The sequence below is a fragment of the Lithobates pipiens genome, unplaced genomic scaffold (genome assembly GCF_037356315.1).
Source record: "Lithobates pipiens isolate NorthernLeopardFrog02 unplaced genomic scaffold, aLitPip1_a1.2 Scaffold_13, whole genome shotgun sequence".
Taxonomy (NCBI): domain Eukaryota; kingdom Metazoa; phylum Chordata; class Amphibia; order Anura; family Ranidae; genus Lithobates; species Lithobates pipiens.
The window spans coordinates 78,437,771-78,458,387 of NW_027507718.1; the positions used below are offsets into that span (position 1 = coordinate 78,437,771).

Here is a 20,617-nt window from a genome sequence, read left to right on the forward strand (position 1 = left end):
CAAAAGGGTTAAAGGACAACACTGTGTATAAAAAGCAGACAACTTTGTTACATTGTGGAAATAGCAAACTATTTCCAAAGTTATTATACATGTTGAAATTATTTCATTCAGAAAATATATTTTTGAAAGTGGAAAACTTTAGGAAAAGTGGTATATTTTTTAAAAAGTTTTTTTTTCCTCTCTGCCACCATTACATTGGTTGCACTAAAATACTATTAAAACATCAAAATGAGAAAAATTGACAAAATAACAATATTTTTTTTTAAATGTTAAAATTTTGGAAATTAAGCATTACATTTTAAAAAATCAGGCACTCCAGAACCACAACACTTAAACCTATAAACTTGATGAATTGGTTAGAAACAAATATAAACAGTGTGCCCTAAAAATGGTGTATTCAGCAGTACACATCCCGATGAATAAGCCCTGTGGCGTTGTTATTTTTTGGATCAGGAACACAAGATGCTCAACATGCACTTCAGCTTGCTGCATTGACAATGAAGTATCAGCAGAATGATGATGTCATCCTTCTGACCACTACTCCCTCCTCCAGCCAGCACAAGTGTATTCAATAGTCTGATAATAATTGGAGCGCCCTTTCTCAGCCCACTGCGGAGATTGTCACAAGAGGCTGAAATTGGAATGCTATTAATTGCATTAAAAATACATTGCATTTAAAAATACAATTAATGATTGTGTAATGAATACATGACTGCATTAGCTGGTGTTTTTATATCTGCTTGGAGTTCAGCTTTAACAAGTACAAATTTGAGCATTTTGCATGCACATATTAAGATGTTCCATATGCTTATGTGTGAATGGATAAAAAGTTGTGCAAATGTTAATTTGTTCACTTAGTGAATATCACACCATCTGTGAAAATTCTGACTTTTTTTAGAAGAAACATGTTAAAGCTATAATTGAATGCTATATATTAGTATACGTGAACCTGCTATATGACGTAAACTCATAGGCAAAAAACTGATAACACTAGTTAATAACATAAATATATGCATTTTATGCAAGTATAGCTAATATTTTCCTATTTTTAACATTTAGTCAAATCAAAGCTGAACTTAATGATATAACAAATATGTTTAATACAGTGATGTGCTAAATAAGTACCATTGTTTGTACTTTTTTTTTTTAAACATTTTTTTTTTTTCATATTTACAAATGAAAAAATTAGACAGCAGATGTGCCAGTACCAAAACAACCAATAGTGCTACATGAGTACACATGAGGCATTATGGGCTGATGAAAATAAGGATGGATAATGAGAAACCTAATAAACATAATATCAAGACAAAATAATAAATGCCTCATAAAAAACAAAGGGGGGTGGGGGGTATTGCCATTGGTGTGATAGAGAAGTTGCAGTCCACTTCAAGAAATGTGTAGGGCTCCCAACATACTGGTAAGTGGGTCTTTGCATATATTGTTATTGGGCCTTTGAATACCACTCTGTATATTTAACCACTTCAGCTCTGAAAGGTTTACCCCCCTTTGTGACCAAGCCATTTTTTGCGATACCCCACTGCCTTACTTTAACTGACAAACGCTGTTCTTTTGGTGGTAGTTGATCACCTCTGAGTTGTTGTTTTTTGTGCTATATACAAAAAAAGACAGACAATTGTGAAAAAAAAACAATATTTTCTACTTTCTGCTATAAAACATTCCCAATAAAAAAAATGTAAAAAATCTTCATCAATTTAGGCCAATTTGTATTCTGGTACGTATTTCTTCATCAATTTAGGCCAATATGTATTCTGGTATGTATTTTTGGTAAAAAAAATCCCAGTAAGTGTGTATTGATTGGTTTGCACAAAAGTTACAGCGTCTACATATTTTATTTTTTTTATTTTATTTTTTTACTAGCAATGGCGGCCATTGGCAACTTATAATGGGACTACAATATTGCAATGGACAAATCAAACACCTAACACTTTTGACACTTTTTTGGAACCAGTGACACTAATACAGTGATCAGTGCTAAAAATATGCATTGTTACTGTACTAATGACACTGGCAGGGAAGGGGTTAACATTGGGGCAATCAAAGGGTACATAATCATAGATTTTTTGCTAGCTCTTACAGCTCAATTTATATGTATTCCAACTGCACATTTAGCTTTTTGCCTGGAGTTTAGCTTCAATGGAAATAGACTTTGATGATATAGCCAGGTGCTGGCTAACTTGCTAACTTGGGACATTCTGTATCAATGGCTGCAGTGAGCTTGTTTCCCTCTGGTGTTCAGACTGGACATTGTGTCATCATATCCTGAATGCAGAGAGAAAAAAATTAAAGCAAGGGATTGGGGGATGTGTGGTTTGGAGAGCGAAGATTTACATTGGAGCCAGTGCTGCTGCAAACTACAAGTTCCAGCTGGCTGGGAGAGTGAGGGATGCTGGGTAAGGACATAAATAGCCTAGTCTGGTAAGGAGCTTTTTCTCTTGGAACCATGGCCTTCAGCTCCTAGCAGGGACCCGGCTGCTCCTGGGAATGTGAGTGGGTGCTGCGGCCTGGACAGCATGAGGAGACTCCAGCAAGTGAGTGTTACACCTGCAAGCAGATCCATCATTGCCAGCTCACTGTCGGCAGAGTGACTTTCGGGGGTCACTCTCATCGTCACCAGTAAGGACCCATCTGAATCCTAGCATAGCCATGTGTACAGCCAGGCACCCTTTACTGGTTGCAGATTCTTTAAGAGCCTGTTCCAGGACATCATATTCCCTTAAACCATGGTATCATCAGGATTGGGGAGAGGGTAGAAGCCCACCCTGTGTACACACTTCAAATACACTGAATGCAGACACTTTATCCCTTTACAGGAGAGCTTCTAAAAGGAACCATTTTGCATATGCTATTCTCTATTGTTGGTCACCATTGCACAGCAATCCCCCCTGGGCCCTTGTTGAGCTAGCTGACCTTAAACATCTACAATACAAGGACTTCTCCACTTTTCTTCTCTCCCTTACCTAATGTGTGCATAACATCTACAAACATTAAAGGGAAATCTACTCAGATATTGATGATTGCATTTCTTTCAAATTGTTATGTCATAAGTGTCCCACAAACTTTGTGGGCCTGTGTCATCATAATTTTAAGGGAGCAGGCTGACAAAGAAAATATTATTCTCTTCCCTTTTATACCTGGGGTCATAGGTTCATTAATAACATACAGGTTATTACTGTTTGACTTGTTATGAACTTTCTTTGCACTGCATATGCTTTGTGTATAATACTACTCGTTTACTTTGCTACAGTCTGGTGTCTGTGTAATTGCATTATCACATTGAAATATGTCCAAACCCAGCGTGGTAGAGTTGTCGGTGGCTTGCAAGGTCAGAGCAACCTTTGGGGTCAGTCATCTTCCATTGGCCCTTACAGGGGGTCGACGCTACAATAAGAACAATAAAAAACTCCAAAATTGTAAGTTTCAGTGTGTGATGTTGTACTTTTTGTAAGTTTATTGAACTTCAAATGTAGCAATAGATATTCATTATCATTGTCAATCTTCCAAATGTAATGCTCAGCAAAGTTGTTAAACTATGTCTGGAACACTAAATTGCAGGTATCCTCAGGTCACTGGAAAAATATATACTATATAAGATATAGAGAAGATATCTTTACAGACATCCCCCCACGAGACCAGATCAGCCATAGGTATGTCTACGGCTTACCCAAACATGCGCATTAGGGGGTATTGTTTGTACAAGGGCATACATCAGCTGGACAAGGTTTCGAACTAAGGCTCATTTGCCTTTAAGTCTAAGATAAAGTTACTGTAAAATCAGTAAATTGTATTAGTGTAAATGTCTTTGTACGCTCTATTTTTTATTATCACAGGATCAGAAATACCTTATTGTAAACCATAACTTGTCAAGCATTGTTTGTCTTTTTTTATGTATAATACATTATTTTTTCTTATTCTTTTTTATCTTGTCATTCTCTTTCTATTGTTCATGCGGGAGAGCATACCAAATACCAAAAATTACCCACTATAGAAAATAAAGTGTAAAAATGACTGCAAACATTTCCCAAGTTTTATTAACTCAATAATAACTTATAATAATAATAATTTATACATTTCAAAATTGTACTAAGTATTGGTGCCCAAAAGGAAAAAAAGTTGAACTTTTTAAATAAACGTAGCTAATCATTTTCGTTTTTTTTTGTCTCTTAGCCAAACAAAGGCTTTTGTTGAGAGTTTGATTACATTCCTTGCCATTATGAATTATTAAATAATTTTGCCTTTTCTGTCCATAGGATTGTAATGGGGAATGCACCGCAACGATGAGCCGCAATACCATCAGCAGCGATCCATCTAGTGCACTTGAAGCTCACAGTTTACCAGCTTCCACTTCTTCCTGGGAATTAAAATGGCCACCCAATAAAATGGCAGATGACATTGCATCTTCATACTGGCCTGGGCCATGGCAGTCAGAGCAGAAAGGAAATTCTGGAAAAAATGTAAGAGTGCCAATCTATTTAAAGGGGATTGTCTGTTAAAACCTGAGTATTAATAATGTGACATCTTAGTGTATGTATGTATACCCTAATTCTATTTTCTCAATGTGTTTGACATCATGCCATCATCATTTTGTATACAGTTTTCTCAAGCAAATCTTTTTGGAAAATCTAATGCAAAGTTTCTGTTGTAGGCTGACAATGCTAAACCATACCTCCCAACTTTCTTAGCCCTTGTACACACGATCTGAGATTCCGACAACCAAATCCGTCGGATTTTGTCCGACGGATTTTGTCCGACGGATTTTGTCCGAAACTGTTGCATACACACAGTTGGACAAAGTTGTCGGAAAATCAGACGTGATGACGTTATTTCGTTACGACGGGACTACGTTCACGCTAGTAGCCAATAGCTTTGGTGTAGGAATTTGATCTGAGCATGCGTGGCACTTTGTCCGATCGGAATTCTCTACACATGATTGGAGTATGTCCGATCGGAGCATTTTGTCAGAAAAGTTTACCAACAAGTTGGAAAACTTGGTCCGTCGGATACTCTGACGGAAACAGTCCGATGTAGACCACACACAGTCGGAATATCCGACAAAACGGTCCAATCGGACACATTCCGTCTGAATCTCCGACCGTGTGTACAAGGGCTTAGATGGGAATAAGTGACACCCTTTGATACAAAGTATGTAGGCAAAGGGCACACTCCTTGCCATGCCAACAGTTATGTGGCTCCAGAGAACTAATAGGCAAAAAATTGATTGATTAAACCTATAAGTGCTTGCTTCATCACTATGTTTTCTTTTTTTTCTGGATGTTTTAAACAATGCTGTGCTAATAAAAAGGTTTAATGTAGTGTAACACTTTTGGAAGTTAATTATTGCATGTATTATAGAGGCCTACAAATCTTTCCAAATTAAGGGGAAACTGAGAAGGAAAGAGGGACAAAGGGACTTGGTTTCAAAACAGGTGCGGTTCCTGCAAATACAGGCCACGTTGGAGGTATGGTAACCTACTGTCTCACAATTAGCAGCAGCATTGCTATCCTGACATATACACTCTTTCAGTTGACAAATTGCCTGTCTATTTGATAGACCTTATAGGCAGCCCTAAACAGTTCACATGTGCAGGCTGACCATATTTCTGCCAAATATGAGGCAGTACCTTAGCATAATCAGCATGCAACAGGAAATACTGTTACTGGCAGTATCTTCAAGTAAGAACCTTTGCAACAGATTTATACAGATTGGCTTGAGTATGATTTGCTGTTGCTAAACATACTGAAAAATAGATGAAAGGTTTGCATACACTTTCAGATTTTGCCATTGTATTGTTAACTTTGGTATTCAGGATTACCAAGTGGCTATGCCTGGAAGAAAGCAAATAAAACTAAGTTCTGGTGGAGGGTGAAGGCCTTTCAAACCTAATGTTTAAGTATTAGGTGGTCACTGGCAGTTGAAATCACCTTAAAGCTTGGAAACTCTGTCCCTGAAAAGTAAGTATAACCTTACATAGGCATGCCAGCGTTGCTTGTTCATGTCCACATCACTCATCCCTTTCTGCACATGTGTAACCACTTGGATGTGCAGTTACTGGCATACAGCCATGGCGTCTGACAGCCTGTCATTGATTTGTACAGGCTGCTGGTCACAGCTCTATGCCGACATCTGTTACACTTGAACACAGAAATATGCTGAATTCTTGGACACTGCATGAGCCCTCAGAGGTTGTACACATGGACTGTTGTTTTAATGTTGCTGTTCAATTTATGAAGCATTTTTAAATGACTAAGAACACAGAAGAGTTCAATTACAAAATAAATAGATAATGTATACTTTGCAATGTTACTCTACCATTAATTTAGTAAATAAGGTGAAGTGAGAATAAGGTGTTTTTTGTGTTTGTTGTTTAAGTAAGCAATCATATTGAAAGAAAAAAGAAAAGAAAAAGTATTTCTCTATCAGTCATTGAGTGACCCAGTTTGATTATAATTAAACAACCTAGGGCTATACTACCACCTACAGGAGAAATGGACACTTGGTACATGGTACTAGATTCTGCTTGGTGTCCTTGGAAAAATTTATGTTTTTTTCCTTTCTGCTATGTTTTTTTGCTTTCATTGGATACATTTATGCTATCAACAGCTACTGGCGTATTCAGGCTGCATAAGTGAAATCCTGGAAGTGTTCCAAGTTCATTAAGTATACTGGTGTTCTTTCTGCTATGGTCCTGCAGTTGGCAGTGGCTATCCATCTGTGTTTCAGTTAGCACAAGACTCTGCTTTCAGATCAGGCCAATATCTGGGCATTCCTTGTGGAGTTTGTGGGGAACAAAGCTGTGGCAGCCTTTCTGTCTCGGTCTGTAAAGACTCACTGTTGTGAGTGACCTGTAGGCTTTATGATCTGTACTGAGGCCATTTTAAAAAGGAGTTAAGATTTTCTTTTTACAAACATTAAATTTTATGTAATTTTGCTAATTGGCCACATGGGAAGCCCTCCTCTTTTTTTATTTCTTGGGTTGTGAATTTATTGTAGAATTAAGGCAAAACATTTTTTTTTCATTTTGGATAGAGTTATAACCCTGTCAGTTTGTGTTGTGCCATCTGTGACCATTGGGGAGATTTGACTTCACTTCCTGCGCCATAGCCAAAGTGAGAGGATATCCCTCCACAGTGAGGGAATCCTTATTTTTCACCAGGGTCTCCAGAACTTGTGTTCCTATTGGAGGATTTCCCCCTTATTACTGTTTTGTGGACAACCCATACTTTTAAATTTTCTTTTACTTTAATTTTCAATGATAAAGATAACATGACAAATAGATCTGGTATATAGACAGCAATAAAAACATGACAGATGTTTTGATCCCTCTTCACTGTACCCAAAACAAAAACAAAAATCTGCCTTTAGTCATACTTTACGTTTGCAAGCTGGCGGAATTGTGCGGGAGACTGCCAGAACATATAGTCACACTGCTAGTGACTGAGTGGCAAGTTTTGTGAGTCAACTTTTAAAGGAATGATCTCTGCTCCTTCACATGAGCTGTTAGTAAGTGACTGCTGTTATCATAGTGATGGCTGTGAGCAACATTTTCTCACTCACTGCACAAACATCTAATTACAGTACATTAAACAAAAGCACTTCTTACAGCATTCATACAATGTGCTGTGAATGGTTAAGCTTTATTGTGTGAACCTTTTACTAATGCTCCCTGTTTGTATTGTTCTAGTGTTCCCTAGGCACCGTCTGCAGTGATAAGTGGTCACAGAACCATTGCCGCTAAATTTAAGCCCCATATCCTTGAATCTAGACTTGGGTCTGCGTGTATTTCTAGGGGTTTCAGAATAGTTCTTTTTCTAAAGCTTTGCACACCTTATCAGTCATAGACAACATGACTGTCAGTGAACAAAAGGGTCTTCACACTGCAGCTATGGGTAATTATTCTTTTTGGACTTGATATGCAATTTTAGCTTGGCACAAGATTACATTGTGCTTTATTGTAAGTTCCAGTTGGAAACCATCTGTGTAGACAGCCTTTTCTAAAACCTTTCTTTCTACTAGAATGCTCATTCATCTTCCTGTCTCACAGAGGATATATTTTTCTTCTGTCATGTAATGCCACGTACACACGATCGGACATTCCGACAACAAAATCCATAGAATTTTTTTCCGACGGATGTTGGCTCAAACTTGTCTTGCATACGTCAAGAATGCATTGACGTATGACAAGCTGAGAAAATTGAAGTTCAATAGCCAGTTCAGCTCTTCTGCTTGTTTCCGAGCATCGTAGAACTTTGTGCTTCGGAATTGTGTACATACGATCAGAATTTCCAACAACGGATTTTGTTGTGGGAAGATTTGAGATCCAGATCTCAAATTTTGTGTCGGAAATTCCGAAGGAAAATGTCCGATGGAGTCTACACACGGTCAGAATTTCCAACAAAAAGCTCCCATCGAACATTTTACGTCGGAAAATCCAACCGTGTGTATGCATAAGGTTTCATTACTCAGTTAGTGCAACTTGTTGCTCCCCCTGATCATAAGGGCTGAAAATACCCAACACCACCTTCCCCAGCAGACCCAAGAGATGCCTTATATTTTTTTCTCTGTCCACGATCTACCAGAAGACTCATTGACATTAAACTCCTCCCTTTCCTAGAAGAGGACAATTCACTAGCTCAATTTCAGTCAGCAGTTGTTGTATCAAAAAGAAGAGATATGTTTCTATTCAAGATTGTGCATTACACTTTAAAATTAGAGGATTTAAATTACTGCTGGTCTTGATACTCAACATATTAATTTCGTATGATTGTTGCCTTGAGTTATATCTCAGGTAACCCTTTCTTCTGTTCAGATCCAAAGGTCTCTCTGGCTTAATTGTTGATTGAAGGAACAGCGTAAGAAGGACTTGCTATGTCTATGCATCATGGCCGAACATCTGTTTGGATCTTTGCTGGATTAAATCCTTTAAGTTATAACTGGAAGGGTTCTAAATTACCCCAGCTACTTAAAAAAAACAAAAAAGGATTAATGGCCCAGGTTGAGCCATTCTTATCCTGCAACAAAACTTCCCTTTCATTCATCCAAGTCTGGTTCCAGTTCTTGGACTCACAAGTCTTCTTCCATCCCCTCAGTTTTGGAGGGTTTTAAACATCCTTGACAAAACAAGAGATCAAAACCTGTGAAGAAACGTGTCCCTTCAGCACAAAAGTCTGCCCTCATCATTATAGGCAGGAAGGTGCCTAATGTTTTTTTTTTACCGAAATTTAGGAAGTTCGCATAGCTGCTGCATGAGTACAGGAAGTGGAGTTTTGCATCTTCAAAGGTCTCAGCAAAATCAGGCAGACCTAGTTTCAGATATTCAGGGATTATTGATTACTAATTGATTATTAATTACTCCAACCAAAAAAATTTAAAGTTTTTATTCAAACCTGTTTACTATTCCAAAACCCAAAGGATGTATTTTCCATTTTGGATTTAAAGACTCAAAATTTGTATGTTTGCAAATATTTTGTATGGAATCTATTCGATCAGTTATTACTTCTCCTCATCACAGAGACTTCTTTCATCGACATAAAATATGAATTTACACATTCCTATCTTTCCTTGCCATCAGCAATTTCTTTGCATCTCTGTATGTGACAGTCACTATCCACCTGTTGCCTTTTCCTTGCACCTTGTCTCACTACTGAGAGTATTCATGAAGACCATTATCCAGTAATTGGATACTTGAAAATCTGCTACTGTAAGTGCAACTCTTTCTGACCCTGGACTCCAATGTGTCATTCATGAAGCAGACTTTGGAGGAATTCAGATGGATCATGAAATTCTAGAAGTTGTATCTCATTCTGCCACATTACTTTGAGTACTTGGACCTTATCAAGGATATCTTTCATACCAAGGTCTTCCTGCCCAAGGGAAATTTGACAAAACTGCAGAATCAGGTTTGGAAACTTCAATCCCGATGACAGTCTTCCCTGCAGAGCTGCATCAGAGTAATGGGATTGATTTATTTACTTTTGAAAAAGTCTCATTGGCCTAATTACACTACAGAACCCTGCAATAGAACAGTCTCATGGTTTTGGACAAATACATTTTTTCTCTGGACAGGATGATCAGGTTGCATCCTCAAAACACCATTGGTCATGGTGACCTCTGTCCTTTGTATTGTTGGAGAACAGATTTTTTTCTTTCCTTATATTGGAGGATTCTAATCAATATACTAGAATTGTGAGCAATTTGTCTGTTGGTACTTCACTGGAGCCCCTTTCTGATCACCTAGTCTGGGTTCAATTGAAAAAGCCACAGCTGTGGCTTACATCATTATCTAGGAGAGTTGCACCAGCGATAGCGGTTGAGTCTATACTCTCCTGGTTTTTCTCCATGATGCACATTGGTACCATCCAGGGTCAGTTGTCTGCCCTGTACATTTTTGTTAGGAGTCACATTTTTTCTTACGTAAGGGCAAGCTTGTTTTGAGACCAAGGACCTTGTTTTTACCCAAGGTAGTCTCCGTGTTTCATGTTAATGAGGATATTGTGTTACCTTCCATGTAGATGAATTCCCTGTTTGTTATCCTAGAGGTTTTAAGATTCTCTATTTATATTGGATTCTACAGGTTGTTGTACAGGCCCATGAGATAACGTTTTTTTTTTCTCGTTAAAGCTCACTCCACTAAGGCAGTGAGTGTATTTTGGGCTTTTTGTCATCAGGCCTCTGTGTGTCAGATCTGTAGGGCTAACAAATACTTGGGGGGCACACCCTAAAAAAATGCATCAAAGATGGTGCAGCCATTAGACCATACAAACAGAACAAATATTACAGCACACACGTACACAAATTACATGTAACTTCTGCAAGGCTATTTAAAACACATGAACATTTTCAAAAAATGTGTGGACTTGGTCACACCATGGTGCTTAAGTCCACTTACTGCGTCGAAGTACTCCATTATCAGTGGGTTCTACGCTAATCATAGAATGAAAGATCCTGCTTCTTTGCACCATGGGAGAAATACAGTCCTCTATATGGGAGAAATAAAGGACTCCTCCAATATCACAGGTGGACACTAATAAGACATAATGGCGGGGGGGGGGGGGGGTGCTCCATCCCAAAGGATCTGGTCAGGATCCGTACAATATACATGGGGGGCACACCCTAAAAAATGCATTAAGCACTTATGGACCCCCAGCCATCATTATATATCGGTACTTTAGCTACCATATCCCTGGCATCTTCTTCTTCAGCGGGCAGTCCACTTTCAGATAAAAGTGGTATCTGTGGCAGATCCACCGGGAGATCACTTTTATCAGTGGTGGGAGAGGGCACCTCTGCTTGCTCCTGTGCCCTCCACTGATTACTGGAGCCATCGGTAGTGGCGGAGGTGTTAGGGTCCTCTTCCATGTGTAGTATGGAGATGAGTGAGGGGAAGATGGCCCTCACCCGTCTCCATACGATTGCAGGGCAGAAGCAATGTCAAAACTTAATTTCTGCCCATAGCTCTTAAAGAGACTTTTTTATTTTTTTTCAAATTCAATTTTTTTTTATTACAAGGGATGTTTACATTCCTTGTAATAGTAATACAAGTGACCCACTTTTTTTTTTTAAAGAAGAGTGTAAAAAAAACCTGAACTGAACATTTTCAAAAAATATGGGGGATTTGGTCACACCATATGGCTATATTAGTTTCCACTAGGGATGAGCTGAACACGCTCCTGTTTGGTTCGCAGCAGAACATGCGAACAGGCAAAAAATTTGTCATAACACACAAACACCGTTAAAGTCTAAGGGACACAAACATGAATAATCAAAAGTGCTAATTTTAAAGGCTTATATGTGAGTTATTGTCATAAAAAGTGTTTGAGGACCTGGATCCTGCCCCAGGGGACATGTATCAATGCAAAATATTTTTTTTTAAATGGAAGCAGTGATTTTTTTAATGCTTAAAATAAAACAATAAAAATGAAATAGTCCTTTAAATATTGTGCCTGGGGGGTATCTATAGTATGCCTGTAAAGTGGCAAATTTTTCCCACAAAATTACAAAATCAAAAAAAGCAAAATTACATTTCTAAAGGAAAAACTGGTATTTAAAACTGATCGCGGCTATAATAAATTGTCGGGTCTCTGCAATATAGATACAGATAATTGAAAAGAAGAGCATGGTATCCCCCGCTATCCATTACCAGGACCTTTGGGTCGGGTATGAATATTAAGGGGAACCCTACATTAAAAATTTTAAAAAATTGGTTGGGGTCCCCCTAAAATCCATACCAGGCCCTTCGGGTCTGATTTGGAAATTAAGGGGAATACTGCGCCAAATTTAAAAATAAATGGTGTAGGGGCCCCCCAAAATCCATACCAGACCCTTCAGGTCTGGTATGGATTTTAAGCAGAACCCTGCACCAAAATGTAAAAAAAATGGTGTAGGGGTCTCCTCCAAAATCCATACCAGACCCTTATCCGAGCATGCAGGAAAAGAGGGGGGACGAGAGAGCGCCTGCCCGCTTGAACCATACCAGGTCACATGCCCTCAACATGGGGACGGTGCTTTGCAGTAGCCCCCCAAAGCACTTTGCCCCCATGTTGATGGAGACAAGGGCCTCATCCCCACTACCCTTGCCCGGTGGGCGGGAGGCTTATTGGAATCTGGAAGCCCCCTTTAACATGGGGACCCCCAGATCCCGGCCTCCCCCCGTGTGAATTGGTAACGGGGCAAAATGTACCCCTACCATTTCACAAAAAAAGTGTCAAAATGGTAAAAAAAACAAGACACAGCTTGGGACCAGTCCTTTATTAAAAAAAAAAAAAAAAAAAAAGGCCCACGAAGTAAGTTCATGCAGCCCGATGCACCAAAAAAGAAAAAAAAAGCAGCGACTGAGCTGCCTCCATGGGAGGCTCCCGCCATCTGATGTGTCTTTGCTTTGACAGCTCTTATATAACTGAGGGTGGGGCCACCCGTTGACTTAACCTGGTGACCCCGCCCCCTCTAACACCACGAGGACTTCCCCATGACTTCCTCATGGCGTCAGATGGGGCAAGTCCACCCAGTGACTTGCCCCCCCTCTTTTTCTGCAGCCTACCAGGTTGTGTGCTCAAATAAGGGTCTGGTATGAATTTTGGAGGGACCCCTAAGACATTTTTTTTTAAATTTTGGCGCAGGGTTCCCCTTAAAATCCATACCAGACCTGAAGTCCACAAATTTATAATATTATCACACAATAATGCCATCAGAATGTTCATTTTACATATTGTAATTACCATTTAACCATTGAAAACCTTTATTTGTGCATTTCTTTTGTATCAAGTGTTGTGATTTAAAAATTTCACCTGAAACAGCATGTTTTTTCTGAAAAAAATGGAAGCTGATTTCTTTCTCTGCAGAGCTGCACCAGATTTTTCACTCTCCAATGTTAGAAAATCAACTCCTCTGAGTCTGGAAAAAAAATGCAGTGCACAGGAAATCCTCCATTGGACTTTGTTTTACTCTTTAACCCTCCTGGCGGTATCCACAAGTGTGGCTCAGGGTTAAATTTTAGTACCATTAGCAGTAACCCCCGAGCCACACCCGGGATTGCATTGCAGAATCCTGGTACATACTTACCTTGTCAGCAGGATCCTGCGATGTCCCCCTGCTGTGTCCTCCGCTGCATCCTCCAACAGATGTACTGTGTTCCGGGCTTCATTCCCTGCGAGCGCAGTGAATCATGGGAACGGAGCCCGGTGGCAAATTCAAAAAGTACAAAAAAAATAACACATACAATACACTGTAATCTTATAGATTACATTACTGTATCAAATCATTTCACATTCCTTTTGTCCTTAATGCTTTGTCCAATGCACTGAATGCAGTTTTATATTATATATACTGTTCTTTCTGCCTGGAAACTTGAGATTGTCCATGGCAACCAAAAAGTGTCCCTTTAGATCAAAAGTGGTTTTAGACCAGCTAGAAAACATCCATAGTAAATTAGAACACTTTCAGAATTGAGCAATAGTTATTCATGGGGCAATTCATTTTATTATTATTTTTAATTATTTATAGTTATTTATTATATTATAATTTATGATTTTGTGTTTCAAACTTTAACATACCCGAGACTCTTGTTTGAACAGATTTATGTTATTCCTAAGAATTACAGGTCTACAATATAAAACGCCAAATTCCTATGTAAAACGTACCACTTTGAGATTCAAAAATCTGACATAATCATACTGCCAGGGAGGCTACTATTCGGAGCCTATTCGGACTATTCCTTTGTTGTGTTTAAAAATGGGCTGGCAGCACACCTTAATGCACAAAGAGTTGGTCATATACCTTTATTTTAACACAGATGCCACACCACAGAGCAATGTACAGCCAGGCAGATTTACTAAAGAAGTTAAAAATCTTCCCTCAATAAATTGTGTGAATATTTATTTCACTTATCCAATCATGTGAACTGCTTCTTCACATGATTGGGCATTCAAAATGAATAGAAGTTTGCTTTTCGCATGATTGGATAATCAAACACTGTATTCATTAAATATTTAATTTATTGAATATATTTATATAAATTATAAAATATTTTGTTAATTATTATAAATGCTACTATTTTACTTATTTACTTATGTATATAGACAGATAGTCATTTAGCATTGGGTAGAGTTTAAACAGGATGATTCAAAAATAACGTATTGATGCTATGCTTGTTACAAATCCTTATTTTTTTTTGTTTATTTTTTAACTTAAAAGTGCAACTGATTCTGTGGTCATATTATTAATTATTAACAGTATAGTTTTGTAAAATGTTGAAATGCTTTAAAAGCATTGAAACCACTATGTATTTTGAATAAATGTGTGTTCTTCTATTAGGTGTATAAAATACTCTAATCAACATGATCCCCTGATTAGCAGATGATTTAGGTTCAAAGTTTTTCTGAAAATGTCGCTGGAACCATGTGTGCCAGTGTTCTCTCCTCTAGTTCCTTTTTTGAAAGTAAAACTTGTGATGAAAGGGTAACTTATGTAAGTAAGCAGTAACCTGTCTTTGAAGATGAAAATCTGGGTCTTTGAAATGTATATTTATAACGCTGATGACAGTACCATTCTGCAAAGATGTTTTTATAAATGAAAAACTGCCTCCATGACAACTGTCTTGTCCAATCACGTGTTCTATAGATGGATGTTGGGCATGAGGTGCCTGCTGGGGCAAAATATGGGTATCCCTGATGTTGTGCAGAGCAGCAAACTCTGATTTATTATGCATGCATAAGGAATTCCAGCACCGAGGAAGTTAAGGGAACTGTTCTATACAGCTGCCAGGTCTAACACTGCTTGCTTAAAGAATTCATTGTGTTTGACCAGAAGGTTATGTTTTCCATTAATTGCAACAGTTTCCAAATACTTTGACTTTCTCAATATGTCATACAAAACTCATGTTCAAAGGGGGCGGCAACAATCAAAATCCTCATTACTTCTTTGATGCAGAGTGACTAGGCAGCCAGCTACATAATTCTGGATGGTGTAGGAAGTGTAATTTCTTTTTGTGGGACTTATTAAGGAAAGCATTACAGCCCCTCAATACATTAGGATATAAATTTAATAAAAGTTACATAGCTTCTGCCTTTTTAGTGCCAATTTTGCTTTCAGTGAAGTCCCACATAGTATATAATCCGAAGGTGAATTCAAAGCTACCAAGGGATTCCTTTAAATTGATTGCACAGATTTGACTTATTTATCCTTCCACAGAGAATGTCTCTTTATAGATTTTAATAAAAGCAGGTCACCTGTCACTCCATATGGTTACAGTCCTCCACGTATTTATTGCATAGTCTAAGAGTGCATGAAAGGCCAGCTAAAGAGAAGAAAAAATGATTGGAGGTTGAAACATGGTTAAATCAATCTTAAAGTGGACCTCCATCTTTTTGGTGGAGACACAACAGGAAGCCGAGAAAATTTTACCAAAATGTAATGTTTGAGAACTGTCATAAGAACAGATTTATGCCCCATACACAAGGTCATACTTTCCAATGACAAAATCCGTCTGATTTTTTTTCCGACGGATTTTGGCCCAAACTTGTCTAGCATACACATGGTCGCATAAAGTTGTCGGAAAATCCGATTGTTCTGAACACGGTGACGTAAAACACGTACGACAGGACTATAAACAGGCCAGTAGTCAATAGCTTTCGTCTCGTAATTTATTCTGAGCATGCGTGGCACTTTGTCCGTCAGAATTGTCTACACACGATCGGAATTTAAACTATCCGATTTTGTTGTCGGAAAAATTTAGATCCAGCTCTCAAACTTTGTGTGTTGGAAATTCCGATGGAAAAAGTCTGATGGAGCCCACACACAATCGGATTTTCCGACAACACGATCCAATCGCACATTTTCCGACCGTGTGTACAGGACATAACCTTCACCTCCTGTTCCAAATTAGTATTCTCCGTTACATTCTGTCCCGGAGGGTCAGTTTCCTCATATAAAATAATTAAAGACAGAGAGGTACCCTTTAACTTTTGAACACAGTTTATAGAATTTATACTTATTTTAGAATGTCTGACATTGATGACGGATCTGCTACCCATATATATATATATAAAAGTGTATGCAACGTCCTTATACATTCATAAAATTCAAAATACTAACAATAACTTACAAAGCTATCCACAACTCAGCCCCCAGGTACATCACTAATCTAGTCTCAAAATACCAACCTAATTGTTCTCTTTGTTCTTCCCAAGAACACCTGCTTTCTAGTTCCCTTGTCACCTCATTTCATGCTTGCCTTCAGGATATCTCCAGAGCCTCTCCCATCCTATGGAGCTCCCTACCCCAATCTGTCCAACTATCTCCTACTCTGTTCACTTTCAGACGAACCCTGAAAACCCTCTTCTTCAGAGAAGCCTATGCAGCCCCAACCTAACAACTGTACTATTTTCTCCATCAGCATATTTCCCACAGCTATTACCTTTTTTGTCACTTGACCCTCCCTCCCTCCCTCTTGTAAGCTCTAACGAGCAGGGCCCTCTAATTTCTCCTTAATTCAATTGCATTGTAACTATACTGTCTGCCCTCATGCTGTAAAGCACCGTGCAAACTGCATACACAAATCCTGTATTATAATAATAATAAAAATAATAACCAGTCTTCTGTTCACTTCTGTTGCTCAACTCAGAATGCCCTTCAATTGGAGTTAGATTAAGAACAACTCACAAGCACAGCACAGGAGCTGGAGATGTGTTATATCTAATAGACATAAATACATCCTTTACTAATAGCCTTTATCCTTGGCTAAGTATAATGTAGGGAGGTGGGTAACAGTGCAAGTACAGTGGAGATTGGGGTCTTGGCAGATTAATCAAAACCTGGAGTAAAGTTTACTTTAATACAAGTGATTTACCACTAACTCATTCTTTTCCCAGCCTTAGTATTAAATATAGACAAGTTGGATTGGAGGTGGTACCGGCTACCCATTGAGGGACCTTAGGTATAAAAGACAGACAAAGGGCCAAAAGAATGAATCAATAGGATAATCAGATATGGTTTGAATCATTTTTAATTATTTGAAGTCAACACGCTTTAGGGGTTACACAAATCTCGTTCTTCGGGGGTAACAAGTACCAAAATACACTCATCAAAACAAATGCATAGCACATAAAGATATCACAAATATGAGAAATAATCACAAAAATGTATGTCTTAATAAAAAGAATCATAAAGGTTTTTAAATTGTCAAAATACAACTATATTGACTACAAAATATCAATAAAAGTAGGCTAAAAAAATACCATATTTATTTTTGATAGAGATGCTATGTACTGTATGTTGATATAAGACATTCACAAACAGCAAATATCTCAGATGTGGTTTTAAAAAGACCTATTCCTTTTAAATATCTTAAAAGGAAGATTTTCAGAACTATTGCTAGAGCTTATACTGCCTACTAAGGTTTTGAATCTTGACGGCTGAATGACAAAGGAGAAAATAATCGCCAGAAGGCTTTGTAAAGCCTATGATCTTAGAATTGATTTGAGCACCGTAACTTGTACACACCACAAGATTCCTGCACTTGAATCACCTCTATTACTAAAATAAATACCTAATTTCAGTTCACATTTTAAAAAACAATGTAGATAACTCTTGCTACCCACACCGCTGATCTCTGCTATAGTGAAAGGAAATTGTTCACTGAAGGCACATCAGAAACCAACATTTCCAGCAATATTGGTTCCTGGTTCTTCACTGAGATGATTGCTTTGATCCTCTGGCCCCAACATATCACTACTGTATTCTGTAGTGACGCCAGGGCCAGTGGAAGGAACCACAGAGCACTGGGAGGCACCAAACAATTGACACTCCAAGAAGAGTCAGTTTCTGAAGAATCTTCAGTGGGGGATTTCTCATTAGCAATGAAGAGACCAGCAGCAGGGGTACTGTCCTTTTAGCTACATAGCAGCATTATCACCTTAGGCACTTTAGGGGCTAGGTAATGTTATTTTTAAATCTGAACAGATATAAAATACTGTATTATTGAATACAGTATTAATTTGAGTATCAATTATATGTATATTTTTTAATGCAAACAGTGCAACTACCTGAATTTGACTTGTCTTAACTGCTTGCAGTCTCTGTACAGCAGAGCTCAAACTGATGGAGAAGTGGCACAAAATGACACCACAAAGAATATGTTGATAAAAGGAGAGAGCAGAGAGACAGAGATTGATCAGTTTGCTGTTTTTCCTTACACTGTCCAGTAATAGGCCAAAGGGGTGGAACAAGTCCTATAGGTTTTATTTATATTCTGCCTTGCCAAACAGGGCTGTGCTGTATGGCAAAGCTGTGTAAATCTCAGGACTTGATTGGACAGAAAAGCAAAATTGGCAGAAGGTTACTCAGCTCAAAGCACGTGTTTCTGGTTTATTATTTTGCCAGCATTATTCTTGCTGTGGTAAACCAGTAGCTCATATAGTAAGTAGCTGTTCCTGGGGAACTAATTTACATAACCGAGATTAGGAAAGACCTTGGACATCCCCAACTACATCCAGCAAAAATGTCATTCTACATATTTCTTTAATGCAATAATCATATATATATATATATATACTGATCGGTTTGCTGCATCCTCTTCTTCCATGCAGTCATCTTTAGTAAAGCGTCATCCTGAACTTTGTATCTGTTCTCCATTCTATAAGCCAGCACCTGATGATACACAGCTAGATTTTACTTCTAATGGGTGGAAGACCTAAGCTGAAAAGTTCTCCATTCTATAAGGCCAGCACCTGATGATACACAGCTAGATTTTACTCCTAATGGGTGGAAGACCTAAGCTGAAAAGTTATTTTTGAAACAGTAATTATGTGATCAAAAAGTGGACAGAAATCTCTAACAGAGAGACCATAGTACTCCTCTTGGTATTACCCGAATCTCATTTTCTCTCCAGAATGACGTAGACATCTGGACAGAAGAGTTTACATATTAGGCCTTTGCAGTGCTGGATTTTGTTCACAAATGTCTGAAACAGATCAGCCTTTCCAACATCTAACCTTATAATGAAGGAGAGGACACTGAAGAAATGCTTTCTCCTACCTGAAGTAACAGAAGACATAATATCAAGCTAGGCATAGTCTCTGGATTTGAGCTCAAAGATTGCTTTAAAAAAAATGTATTCTGTTACAACACATCAGGTTATATATTCTTGTAAAAGTGTATGTAAATTGTAATGATTATTTTTTTTAGACCCTTTGGTCTGTTAACTATACTATTAAAACATTTTATTTATAAAAATATAATAAAGAGATGCTTCCTGCCCTTCTTAGGGAATTAAATGAGGCTTTTCATCTGGGTTGGCTTCCAGACACCATGGGTCAATCGGTAATAGTAGTTACCGGTATACCCAAAAAGGATAAAAACCTGCTACATCCTGAATCTTAGACCAATCTCTCTATTTTCCACAGACATTAAAATTCTTGCTAAGATACTTACTACTAGTTTAAATAAGGTTATCATATATATTATTCACTCAGATCAGGTAGGATTCATGCCCAACAAATCAACCGCACTTAATATCAGATGCGCATATTTAAATATGCAGGTCTCGGCTCAGGGTCATTCACATCATGTCTTTTTAGTGTTAGACGCAATCAAGGCTTTCGACAGTGTAGAATTGCCATACCTCCGGGCCATTCTTGAAAAGTTTGGTCTTGGTTCTGGTTTTGCCAGTGGGTGCAGTTGCTTTATACCTCTCCGATGGCATCGGTTAGGGTCAATGGCCTTCAATCTCCTAGTGGTAGACTCCCCTGGGGTACTAGGCAGGGGTGCACAATGTCTTATCCAGGCCTCTCCCGATGTTACCGGCTTGATTAGGGGGGATATGGGGGAAAATATATCATTATATGCAGATGATCTTTTTTTTTTTACCAATATCTGCTCATTTGCCGGTAGTAATGAAAAAAAAAATCAAGAAGTTTGGAATATTCCGGCTTAGGGTAAACTGGGAGAAATCCATGCTGATGCCTCTGGATCCCCTTCCAGATTCACTATCATCTACACTTTCTCATCTTACGGTCGTATCCTCCATAAAAAATTTGGGTATAACTATGTCTGACTCCCCACAGTCATACATTGTGGACAATATACTTCCATTACTTTTTAGATTTCAAA

General features: G+C 38.3%; 1 protein-coding gene across 3 annotated transcripts in view; it reads left to right on the forward strand.

The window, feature by feature from the left end:
• Nucleotides 1–20,617, forward strand: part of BNC2 (basonuclin zinc finger protein 2) — a 793,258-nt gene that overhangs the window by 187,519 nt on the left and 585,122 nt on the right. For all 3 annotated transcript variants that reach the window (XM_077475239.1, XM_077475236.1, XM_077475237.1), the window contains exon 2: nucleotides 4,269–4,472. In XM_077475239.1, coding sequence (XP_077331365.1) covers nucleotides 4,269–4,472 — 204 coding nt within the window. The remainder of the gene's footprint in view (nucleotides 1–4,268; nucleotides 4,473–20,617) is intronic.